Source organism: Neophocaena asiaeorientalis, unplaced genomic scaffold (genome assembly GCF_003031525.2).
Source record: "Neophocaena asiaeorientalis asiaeorientalis breed wild unplaced genomic scaffold, Neophocaena_asiaeorientalis_V1.1 scaffold167, whole genome shotgun sequence".
NCBI lineage: Eukaryota > Metazoa > Chordata > Mammalia > Artiodactyla > Phocoenidae > Neophocaena > Neophocaena asiaeorientalis.
In genome coordinates this window covers 477,209-490,380 of record NW_020175022.1, presented here as the reverse complement: position 1 = coordinate 490,380, position 13,172 = coordinate 477,209, and the positions used below count along the sequence as shown (strand labels likewise).

Here is a 13,172-nt window from a genome sequence, read left to right as displayed (position 1 = left end):
CCACCTTCTGTAGTTAGCTGTCCTAGAAGACTAGGATATAAATATCTTCCTCATCTCTTGTCAAGGTTTGAAGGAAATTTCTTCAAGGACTGGGGGAACCCAGTTTTTTGGTCGATTTAGTCTCTGGGTCTAATCATAGATATTTGAGTTAGTTGTCAACATTTAAAAACAGGGAGTTGGGACTTCCCTAGTGGTCCAGTGGTTAAGAATCCACCTTCCAATGAGGGAGACGCGGGTTCCGTCCCTGGTCGGGGAACAAAGATCCCACATGCCATGGGGCAACTAAGCCCGTGCGCTGCAACTAGAGAGAAGCCCTTGCACCACAACTAGAGAGGAGCCTGTGTGCCACAACAAAAGATCCCACATGCCACAACTGAGACCCAAAGCAGCCAAAAATAAATAAAATAAAATAAAATAAAACAGGGAGTTTCATACAAAGCAGAAGGCCAAGGACCTCCAGATAAGTGGAAAAATCTGGCAACAGGATCTTCATTCCTATGCAGTAGCCGTGGGCTGGAGAGGATGCCCCGTATCCTCTGGCTTGCCCCACCCTCCCCTGATACTGAGCATTCCTTCATTCCCTCTGCCAGCCTCTATGTGTGATACTTGATTTGGGAGATGGGACTCGAGGAGGAGACAGGAGTGAAAAGAGGAATCTTAGAAAGGGTAGACGGACTGAAGGGAAGGCTGAGGAAGAGGGAGTTGGGAGAAGGAGAGGGATCCACAGGGGGCCCCGGAGGCTGGAAGCTGATCCCAGGAAGGTTGCCCCAGGAGGAGGCAGGGGCTGTCATCCCAAGAAGAATCAGTAGCTGAACCTGGGAAAGGAAATCCTTGTTTCATTGCCTGAGTTCATTGTCTGCTTCCTGACACAGAGCTCCTAAATCCCTTGAAGTTTCCTGGGTGACAGGAGTATCTTTTGTTCCAATGAGGTGACTCTGAGTGGACTCCAGATAGCCTCAGGATGGGGGGGTGGTCACCAGAAAGACCAAGCCATGATTAGAAGCTTGGGATTTTCAATCTCACCTCCCATCCTTCAGGAAGCGGAGGGGGTTGGAGACTGACTTAATGATCCATCATCCCAACGTGATGAAGCCTCCATAAAAATCCCCCAATTAAAAAAAATTCCGGGTTGGCACACCCCACCTCCATGGGGCTCAGGATCCTCCCAGACCTTGCCCTATGTATCTATCTCTTCATCTGACTGTTCATGTGTATCTTTTATCATACCCTTCATTAAATCGTAAGCTGGTAAACGTAAGTAAGTGTTTCTCTGAGTTTGGTGAACTGTTCTAGCCAACAATCAAATCCAAGGAGAGGAGGGCTCATGGAACCTCTGATTTGTAGCCAAGTCAGACAGAAGTTGTGGGTACCTTGGTGACCTATTACTTGTGACTGGCATTTGAAGTGGGGCACGGTCTCGTGGGACTGAGACTTTAACCAGTGGGGTCTGCACTAACTTTGGTTAGTGTCAGAATTGAATTATAGGGCATCCAACTGGTGTTGCAGAGAATTGCTTGGTGTGGAGGAAAACCCCACACATCTGACATCAGAGGTGTGTGTGAAAGTAAAGGGGAAACACAGGAAGCTTTTCCTGTAGGCACCCTCCTACTTTACTAGTTGCTTTGCAATTTTTGGTTAAATCAACTTTCAAATCCTTACATCATTATGATTACAAAAATTTTGTTCTCAGCCTTGCCATATGCTATAGTTACTTTTTATTTCTTGTATAACTTTTATTTTCCTTGAATTGATAATATCCAAGGTTCAACTGGATGCTGTGGTCCAGGAGAATACAGGGAAATTAAAAGACAGTGGTTGAGATGACCAGCCTCCATTTCCCAGCTGGGAGGGGGGAAGAGTGAAAATAAAAGAAATGAAGATCTGGTGCTGTCTGTGATATTTAAGAACAGGAATAATGGGATCAAGGGTATGACAGATGGAAGGTAATTAGAGAGAAAGATATCTGAGGAGAACATCTATGGTGATGGCAAAATCGTATGTGGGGTGCTGAATTCTGGTGGCTGGCATAAGATGGAGGAAGTTGGTTGTCCAAGGCCATCTAGGAAGAGACAGATTAGCATTGTGAAGAAAGCACTCTTTTCCCCCTTTTGGACTCCTTTCGCACCATTTCACACATCTCGTGGATTCTTTCTGCAACACAGAGCTCTTCCGACACGTGGGCTGGGAATTCAGCTACCCAGGGAGGTGGAAAGGTGCTTGGCTAGTGCCTCGAACATGGTCTTTGGCCACAGCCCTTCTCCTTCTGTGTGAATTCAGCTCAGAGAGAACAAAGAACACTCGGCTCAGAGAAAAACCTTCTCCCCAGACCTGGATAAGCAATTAGAAAACAGGGAAGTCAGGGAAGGTTCAGCGTAATTCAGAACTCCTGTTGGATTCTCATTTAGCTTGTTGTCTGCCCGGTGCATTTCCTGTTTGGGACCTTGTAGGGGAATGCTGAGTTTGGGGCTTCTCTGGCTGAGACATGACAAATCCCCAGAAGCACATCGTGGGCCTGACCTGGCAGGTGGTGCCCAGAAGAACCAGCGGTGGTGTGCTGGTAAGTGGTAAGGGATTAACAGCTCCTGGTGGGGCGGAGAACTCTAGTTGGTAGCATTTGCCAGCTTTTGTTGTGTAAATATTCCCATGGTGGCTGATTTCAGGCTACCCATATGATGCCACTGACCCTGACCATGAGGCTGGGAAGAGGTGTGCTCAACCAGCTCTTGCAAGCTGGTAGGCGTTGGCTCCGGCACACCACTGAACTGGAAAATTCTTTGGCTTGGAGCGAAGCAACATGGGTAACCAAGGCCGTGGTAGGTTTGGCAGGTCACTTCTTGGTCCCGGGTCCTCCCAAATGTAAACTCGTGCCCTCTTCTCTCTTTTCAAGCTCCCTTCCCTCACAAGACTGACTACGCAATAGCACTTAGTCGCCCCGGCCTGCCCTCCTCCCTTGCTGCCCGCCAAACAAGTTCATAGGACATTTTTTTGTTTAAAGATTTTTGTGTTGTTTCAAGACATTTAAAGAGGAAAATTATAACGTTTCCAGAAATCTTACAAAGTCCTCCTCATCTTGGGGAGACCTGGAAGCCTTCTCAGATCATTCTGGACATGCGGTGGATCTCCCCTGATGGCCAGCAGGGCTGGCTGGCTCCCTGCTGTGATGGGGGATTCCCAGCACTTTGGAGGGGTTCTGTCTGGGATGACACCCATCTGGCCTTTCTGGATGAGGAAGGAACTTCCCTGGTAGCCTTCCTAGACACCATTGCTATTTAGTGCACTGTGAACTCAAATCCTTCCTGAAGACTCGGCCCTATAGGCTCACACAGGGCAATTTCTGGAGGGCTCCCCGACTGCCCATCTCCCTATCAGTTCATGGCTGATCTCCAGACTCCCGCCCAGGCTGGTCCTGCCCTCAGGGACACTTGGTTTCTTGACATTCTTATGAGCTAAGCGTCAGGGGGCAGGCTGGAAACGAGCCGCTGTGCACTCAGAGAGCGATGGGCAAACTTGAGGGCCCCAAGAGGGGGCTGTGCTGGCCATGTTCCATTCAGGAGTTGCCACCATAGAATCCAGGCCCAGTTGCCAGCTCTTCTCATTTTCCCAAAAAAGCCAGCACAAATCCAGATTTTTATGTGAAAACTTCTAACTTTTAAATGTTGCAACTAATGTATAAAAATTTTGCATGAGCCAGACTCTGGTTGGATCTTGTCTTGCACACAGCTGATCATGTCCCCTGGTTCTAAGCTCATTCTTGGGCCTTTCTCACATCGCTCTTCCAGAAGTTTCTTGCTTGTCTGCCCCAGATCTGTCCTCTCTGAGTCCTCCTAGGTCAGCTGTCTTTTCCTGGTTCCCTCTGGGAGGGACTTTCCTGAGATTCATTTTATACTCTGGTGCCCACAGTGGGCCCTTTGGAAAGGAAAATATGTTGGAACTGATTAATCATTTGGCTCTACGGTGCTTCAGGGTTTTTGCTTTATCCAGTTTCTAAGGTTCTTGGTCTTTGCTGTGGGTGGGAAGTGCTAATGGGAGGCTCGGCCTCAGACTGATCAAGACAGGAGAAAAAGCTGTCTTCACCGAACCTGGGACACCGGGTGGAGTTAAAAGCAGTTGTTGCTAAGTACTCTGCCCAGAGGGGCTCTGGGTGGGCTGCTGAGATGCTCACCTGGGAGAAGAATAACACAGGGAAGGCAGGGCTGTGGCAGAAGACCCCATGCCCAGGGGAGCTGGGCAGCTGATAGGCAGCTGCTGGCTCCAAGTGCTGCTGCCTGGTATGGTCAATGGGCTGAAGGAGGGGGGTCTCCCCCGGCAGAGTACAGGGTCAGGGAACTAGGCCAACTGAGGAAAGCCTGAGCTCCTCCCAGAAACGTGACAGCTCTCCCAACTGCTCAGCTGGAACTGATTTCCTATTTGTGAAATGCTAAGAGGCAGAGAGAGGCAGGATCTCTAAGCTCAGAAAGTGACAAATCCTGAAGGGGTGTGTGTGTGTGTGTGTGTGTGTGTGTGTGTATGTGTACATGTGTGCTCATAGGCCTGGCCAGGCCCGCACCTGAAATTCCCCCTTTCTCATACCCAATCACTTGAGAGGTGGTACCTTCAACACCTGAAATTCCTCCTTTCTCATACCCAATCACTTGAGAGGTGGTACCTTCAAAACCTGAAATTCCTTCACATCTGTTTTCCAAGCGCGGGGTACAAAGTAAGGTCACATTCATTTTATTTATTTAACATTTATTTATTTATTTGGCTGCGCCAGGTCTTAGTTGCAGCCCACGAGATCTTCGTTGCCACGTGCGGGACCTTTAGTTGTGGCATGTGAACTCTTAGTTGTGGTGTGCAGGATCTAGTTTTCTGACCAGGGATCAAACCTGGGTCCCCTGCATTGGGAGCACAGAGTCTTAACCTCCTTGTGGCACAGTGGTTAAGAATCCGCCTGCCAATGCAGAGCCCTGGTCCGGGAAGATCCCACATGCCACGGAGCAACTAAGCCTGTGCGCCACAACTACTGAGCCTGTGTCCTACAGCTAGTGAAGCCCACCTGCCTAGACCCATGCTCTGCAACCAGAGAAGCCACAGCAATGAGAGGCCCGCGCACCGCAACCAAGCTGCTCGACGCAGCTAGAAAAAGCCTGAGCACAGCAACGAAGACCCAACACAGCCAATAAATAAATAAACTCATATTTTTGCTTTTACTAGAAACACCTTATCATAATAGTATTTTAAATGAGATCAATGAAACAGAATACGTCAGTCAGTTTTATGCTTGTAATGTGACTGACAAAGGACTCCTGGAATGTAAGTGACAGCTCTGCTGTTTTCTTGTGTTTGCTCTTCAAAAGTTTGCTTTACTCAAATTTGATTTTACAAAAGACCTATATTAGTACCTGTTTTCACTAACTGAAAGGTACCTGAAGAGGATTTTCGCTTTTATGAAAAAAGTTGAAAAGCAAAAGTAGCATTCAGCATTTTACAGCCAGCCTTTTATTTTTTTTATTTTAAAAAATTTTCTTGGCTGCTGTGCTGCATGGCATATGGGATCTTAGCTCCCTGGCCGGGGATTGAACCCATGCCCCCTTCCATTGGAAGCACGGAGTCTTAACCACTGGACCGCCAGGGAAGTCCCTACAGCAAGTCTTTTAGATGCAGTGGGTACCCTGAGCAGCAGCAAGAGTGGCACTGCCAACTCCTTCCCAGGGAACTACACTCAACATCCCAGCAACAAGCAGCCACAGCTTTGAAGTGTGTCTGTGAGCATCTGTGTTTTATCTCAGTTTATTTGCAAGATGTGTCCTTAGGTAATTGCTTCTTTGCTTTACACTATTTCAGTTTATGAAAGGTTTCATAGGAACACTGTACTTTGGGATAATGGGGGAAACATGTACTTGCAGTTTTCTCAATTACTTAAAAAAAATTATTTATTTGGTTGCACCGGGTCTTAGTTGTGGCAGGCGGGCTTCTTAGTTGCAGCATGCAAACTCTTAGTTGAGGTATGCATGTGGGATCTAGTTCCCTGACCAGGGATCGAACCCAGGCCCCCTGCATTGGGAGCGCAGAGTCTTAACCACTGCGCCACCAGGGAAGTCCCTGTACTTGCATTTTAAGTATTACCTTTTTTAACAGCTTTGTTGAGATAAAATTTAACATACAATTCACACGTTAAAGTATATAATTCAATGCTTTCTGTATATTACATTAAATTTTAAAAGTTGTGGTAAAAAAATATAACATAGAACTAGCCAGGTTAACCACTTTCAAGTGTACAACTCAGTGGCATTAATTACATCCACAATATTGTGTAACTATCACCTCTATTTCCAAAACTTTTTCATCATCCCGAAAAATTCTGCACCTATTAAACAATAACTCCCTATTCCTCCCTCTCCCCAGCCCCCTTTTAACCTCTATTCTATTTTCTGTCTCTGTGAATTTGCCTACTCAAGAGACTTCACGCAAGTAGAATCATACAATATTTGTCCTCTTTTGTCTGGCATATTTTGCTTAGCATGTTTTCAAGGTTCATCCATGTTGTAGCATGTGTCAGAATTTCCTTCCTTTTAATGGCTGAATAATATTCTATTTTATGGATTTTACTTACCCATTCATCTGCTGATGGACACTTGGATTGCTTCTACCTTTTGGCCATTGTGAATAATACTGCAACGAACACTGGCATATAAGTACCTGTTTGAGTCCCTCTTTTCAATTCCTTTGGAATGCCTGGGTCATATGGTAATTTTATGTTTAGCTTTTCGAGGAGCTGCCAAACTGTCTTCCCTAGTGGTCACACCATTTTATATTCCCACCAGCACTGTCTGAGGGTTATGCCAACACTTGTTATTTTCCACGTGGGTTGTTTCCACCTTTTGGTTATTATGAATAATGCTGCTATAAACTTTTGTGTACAAGTTTCTGCGTGGACATATGTTTTCATTTTTCTTGGACATATACCTAGGAGTAGAATTCCTGGGCCATATAGTAATTCTATGTTTAACCTTCTGAGGGACCACCAAACTGTCTTCCATAGAAGCTGCACCATTTTATATTCTGACCAACAATGTAGGAGGGTTCCCATTTCTTCATATTCTCGTTGACACTTGTTATTTTCTATTAAAAAATTCTAGTCCTCTCAGTGAATATGAAGTGTGGTTTTGATATGCATTTCCTTAATGACAAATGATGGTGAACATCTTTTCATGTGCTTGTTGGCAATTTGTATACCTTCTTTGGAGAAATGTCTAATCAAGTCCTTTGCTCATTTTTAAATTGTGGGCTTTTTTTGGGTTGAGCTTTAAGAATTTTTAATATATTCTGAATACTAAACCCTTATCAGATATATTTTTTGCTAATATTTTCTCCCATTCTATAGGTTGCCTTTCTACTTTCTTGATAATGTCCTTTGATGCACAAAAGTTTAAAAATTTTATGAGGTCTTGTATGCTGCAACTTTGCTGAATTCGTTTATTAGCTTTAGTTTTTTTTTGTGGATTCTTTGGGATTATCTACAGATAGACCCTGCCCCACCACCCACCCCCAGCCCAATTCATATGTTGAAATCCTAACACCCAGTGTGATGGTATTAGCAGGTGGAGCTTTGGGGAAGTGCTTAAGGTGGAGCCCTCATGAATGGGATTAGTGTCCTTATCAAAAAGGATCCAGAGAGATCTCTAGCTTCTTCCACCAAATAAGGACACGGTGAGAAGGTACCAGATATGAACCAGTAAGTGGGCCCTCACCAGAAGGTGACATGTTGGCATCTTGATCCTGGACTTTCCATTTTAACTGTAAGCAATAAATTTCTGTTTTTTATAAGCTACCTGGTCTGTGGTACTTTGTTACAGAAGTCCAAATGGATTAAAACACTTAGGAAATGAACACAGGCTCCTTCCAGTGATGCTATTACCAATACTATGCTATTGGTAAGATACAATAACACAGCCTATGTTAAAATGGCACAGTAGTTTAATCCCTAGAATCCAAGACAACAGATGTGAGGTATCCGATCCTACAGGAACTAGTTGTGTTTCCTACTGTAGCCAAAAAGATTTGTTTAGATACAACAAAGCTGCTTTTGTAATTTATAATGCACACACACACAACACACACACACACACACACACACACACGTATTCGTGCACCGACATATTTATTCCTTCCTTTGGTTTTCTGGCATTTCCAGGTTTGTGGTAAAAGTTTCAATATGATTTTTTTCTCCAGAATGCAATGGATCAGACATCACACCTATGCAAACTTAAGGAGCCCATTCAAATTTTAGGAGAACCAGACACTTATCCTAAGGAGACAGAAAGAACTGCTGATACTCTCACAGGGAGTGTCTCTGTGTAAAAAAGTTTGGAAGGTGGAAATGGAGCTCCTGGAATTGTATTCAAAAGACTTGTTTAGGAAGGTCCGTGTTAGCAGGCTTCACCTGATGGGGGATTCAACAGTGGGTGAGTAGAATAGGACTGAAGACAACTGCTTCTTCTGGAGGAGGGACAGCCTTACGCAGATTGGTGTGGAATTCACCAGAAGCTCTTTTATATCAAACTTTTTTCAGGATCCAGCTTTATAAATAAGCCTAAACAACAAAATAACAAAAGATGATTATAAGTCAACTGACTTCAATCTATCTGATGGGTCTTCTCTAAGTAGAAATACATATATACACACACAAAAGCACTTTGATTCATATTGGTACCTTCAGGATATCTGCCCACTCTCATTTTTCAGCCAAATTAAGAATCAACTTTTGGGGACTTCCCTGGTGGTCCAGTGGTTAAGAATCCGCCTTCCAATGCAGGGGATGTGGGTTTGATCCCTGGTTGGGGAACTAAGATCCCACATGCCGCAGGGCAACTGAGCCCACGTGCCGCAACTATTGAGCACGCAGGCCACAACTAGAGAGCCCACGTACAGCAACTACACGGCCCACGTGCTCTGGAGCCTATGTGACACAACTAGAGAGAAGCCCCGCTCCACAATGAGGAGCCTGCGCAGCACAGTGGAGGATCCCGCAAGCTGCAATGAAGATCCTGTGTGCCCCAACCAAGACCCAACACAGCCAAGAACAAATAAAATAAAAAGAATAGAATTTTTAAAAAGGAAAGAACCTTAAGAAAATTTATTTAAAAAAAAAAGAATCAACTTTTGATTCTCACAATACTGTATTAGCTCTCCTGGGTAACCAGGTCCTCTGCCACTTGGTCATTTCATGGTTCATTACCACTTCCATTAGAGATAGTCAAGGAAGTGAAAGGAAGTAAAATTACAACTGAGCCATCTGTTACCTTTATGATACTGAAAGGTTTAGTGAGACAGAAAGTATAAACCACAGCCTGGAATAGGATTTTTACATTGACTGTGGATTCAAATTATTCATGATCTTCCTCCTGCTTCTTTTATCTATCATTCCAGCAAACAGCTGACACTTAAGGGAAAAATGAATTTCTTAAACAAGATACAAGAAGCATTAACCATAAAGGAAAAAATTTAATAAATGTGACTATATTTACATTAAAAACTTCTGTTCATAAAAAAGATAACTTAAAGCAAATAAAAGACAACTTATATACTAGAAGGAGATATGTGCAACTTACATAGCCAACAAAAAGATTCGTTTTATAAAAAATAGATAAAGAATTCCTATAAATCAGTAAAAAAAGAGGAAAAAAAACAATAAAAGAGGCTGAGAAAACAGGAATTTCACAGAATAGGAAACAAATATGGTCAATAAATATATGAAGAGATGCTCAGCTCCATAGGTAATCAGGGAAATGCAACTTTAGATCAAACTGAAATACCATTTTATAACCATTTGATTGGCAAAAATCAAGAAATTTGACTTTACCAATTGCTAGAAAAGACAGGGATCAACAGAATGTCATATATTGCTGGTGGGAATGTAATTTGGTACAGCTTTAGAAAACAATCTGGCATTTCCCTGTAAGGCTGAACACTCTTATACCCTCCAACCCAGAAATTCCACTCCTAAGTATATGCCAAGCTCTTGCCCATATACACCAGCAGGAGACATGAATAAGAATGTTAATAGTAGCGCCATTCATAATAGTCAGAGGCCCACCATTAGAGGAAGAGATAAATCCATTGTGGTATAGTCACACAATGGAATATTATACTGCAGTAAATGAGCAAACTTCATAGCCAACCACATGGGTGAACTTCAGTAACAGGAAGCTGGGTAGAAAAAAAAAATCAAGTCCCAGAAAAGCACATATAGCACAATCTCTTTTCTACAAAGTTCAAAAACAAACAACTAAACAATATATTAGGCACAAATATATTCTTTTTTTAAAATAAATATATTCTTAATCAAACTTAAAAAAAAACCCAATAAGGTATAAAGGAATGAAAATCACAAAATTCTAGATCAGAGTTACCTCTGAAGGAAAAATAGGAGGATGAGGTGGGGAAAAGTAATTAGGGAGGGATCTAATATTATTAAGATTCTGGTTCTTGTTTGATTGTAGGTTTCAGGATGTTTATTATTAAATTAGAAAAATAAATACATTAGTGAATGAGTAAGTAAAAGATGACCATTCACGTACCAATAATGGCTCTGTATCCTAAATCAAGGATTCTGAGTAACCCAAACATGTGCATCTGAGGTCCATTAAAATAAAAACAACAAAAAGGGACTTCCCTGGTGGTCCAGTGGTTAAGACTCCATGCTCCCAAAGCAGGGGGCTGGGTTCGATCCCTGTTCAGGGAACTAGATCCCGCATGCTACAACTAAGACCTGGAGCAGCCAGATTAAATAAATAAATTAAAAAATTAAAAAACAAAACAAAACAAAACAAAAAGCATTGGATATCTAAATTAACTTGTCTAAGTCTGAAGCTACTGAAGGTGAGGCTTCCAGGACCCCTCACTTGCAAAGGCCCTGTGACAGCTGACGATATACAAAGTTACTCATTACAACAGTATTTGCAAGAGCAAAAGACTGAGAAAATATCCATGTCTAGTATCTCTAACACCAATCCAACACAACAGTGCTCATTCTTGTTAACTCTTTTTCCATATCTGGAACTCCTCTGATGTGGAGAAACCTAGCTCCCGTCATGGCTGCCAGCCTGTGCAGACGCCACCCTCTCTCCCTGTGGGCTCTGACACCCACGCTGCTCCCCATGGGGACTCCTTCCTTCCCATAGTTGGGCTCTGACATCCTGTGCTGGGCCACTCCCCTGTGCAGACACCCTCCACTCCACTCAGGCTCCCAGACAGCGATGGGCTGCTGTAGCCACCCCTCCCTGTGGCTTCCCCCTTATCCCCCAGCCTACCATGCCTGACTCTACCTAATAGCTTTAGAAATATTTAGGAAGGAAGGAAGGGGTGAAATGGAAGGAAGGAGAAAAAGGCAAGAGAATGGGAAGAACCTCTCTACTTTTTCTACACTGATGATAACATAAACACATTCACTGTCCTGTAGCTTGTGTTTTTCATTCAATATATAGTAATGATATATAGCTCCATATCATACAAAAAGGAGTTTCCTTATTCTTATTTATGGCACCACTATATTACACAATATTTTTTATGGTACACATAATATAGTTTATGGATGAACTGTAGTCTCTTTACCTAGTCTCCTATTGATAGGTATTTATATTTTGCCAATCTTTTGCTAGTCCAAATAACATTGCATGAGTAGCACAACTACTGGAACCCTAGAGCAACCTTACACATTGTAATGTTGCACACATGTTAGTATACCTATGGGATAAAATCCTGAAAATGGGTCAAAAGGTACCTGACTATAATTTTCAGAGATATACCAGCTCTCTACCAGCAATGAGTAAGAATACCTTTAACTTGTTCTTTGCATGCAGGGAATTAAGAATTTCTTGGCATGTATGGGTTATAAAACCAAAACAAAACAAAACGACAACCCCCCAAAACAAAAAAACCCAAAATAAATTAAACCAAACCTAAAATAGAAAGTGGCAGCTTCTTACCTGTTGCCTCTGAGTACAGGATCTTCTCATCAGCACTTCGAACAGTACAAGAAAGAAACAATTTCCTCCCCTCAATTTTATCAAGTTGGCTATTTATCACAACAACAGAACAGAGGGGGATAGGTCTGCAGAAAAAAAAAATGAAAAAAATCCAGCTTTTATCAGATTTATGTAGCATTGAGAGATGATCAAGTGCATGACAGGGGTGGAAATTTATGATACCTGGTTATCAGTGGGTGCTGTTTTAGATAAAATTCTGACACCACCAGTTGCTCACACCCCCTTCCTCCCAAGCACCATTGCTCTCAGGTGGCTCCTGGGCACCCAGTCCAGAGACTGCTGTTGTGGGTTAGGTTCAAAGAAATCACCAGATGATTCCAGCTCTGCGGTGGCAGAGGCTGTCCCATCTGAAGGGAGCCGAAATCCTTTAAAGAAATGAAAATAGGACCATGGGATGGTCCCAGTCAGCTTCTCTCATTTTCTCTGTCAATCTCTGTCAATTACTCACCAAATCCCCTTTAGAGTAACTGTCACTAGAAAGACACTGAATAACAAACTCCTGGTAACAGCTTAATGTGCTAATTCAGTGCTGTCCAACAGAATTTGCGATGACAGAAATGCTCCACAGCTGAGCTGTCCAATATGGTAGCCACAGATGGCTACTGAGCACTCAAAATGTGGTTATTGTGAATGAGAAACGGAATCTTTACATTTATTTAATTTCTATTAATTCAAATTTAAATTTATATAGCTATATGTATCTAGTGGTTACAGTCACCTCTGGGAATCTTAGAGATATAGTACTATAATGAAAAAGGTATCTCTTTAAAGGTATAATTTTAGTTGGTAGAAACATAATGTAGAGTAGGGAGATGTGTTTTATGTTCCTATAGTACCATCATGTGGGTGAAGGAACTACTCCATGTGGAAAGGAAATTAACACTCTGATTATCCCTCTGTCCAGTTTTTGCTCCCAGTAGATTTTCCTGAACTTCTCGATGGAACAACTGAGCTTTGCCAATCCAGGATTTACTAAGACCCGGGGGACATTAGGTGTTCTTGCCTGCTCAGCATCTCCCTTTCCTACTAACGTTGCGTCTTTCATTTATCCATCTGTCCTACCCCTCACCACACTCTCTCATTCACACACCTACCTTCCCCTTTCTTTGGGGAATCACCTCAATTTTCAGCCCATGTAGGTTAACT

General features: G+C 42.9%; 1 protein-coding gene across 2 annotated transcripts in view; it reads right to left on the bottom strand.

Annotated features, from left to right (window-relative positions):
• Positions 1-8,123: 8,123 nt before the first annotated feature.
• THEM4 (thioesterase superfamily member 4) overlaps positions 8,124-13,172 on the bottom strand; it is a 37,546-nt gene continuing 32,497 nt past the window's right edge. Inside the window, exons 5-6 of one of the 2 annotated variants that reach the window (XM_024762911.1) lie at positions 11,967-12,091; positions 8,124-8,572 (exon numbers count right to left, since the gene is read on the bottom strand). In XM_024762911.1, coding sequence (XP_024618679.1) covers positions 8,532-8,572; positions 11,967-12,091 — 166 coding nt within the window. In that variant the 3' untranslated portion in view covers positions 8,124-8,531. Of the gene's footprint in view, positions 8,573-11,966; positions 12,092-12,204; positions 12,392-13,172 lie in introns of those variants that run through there. The other variant, XM_024762912.1, reaches the window with a different exon arrangement.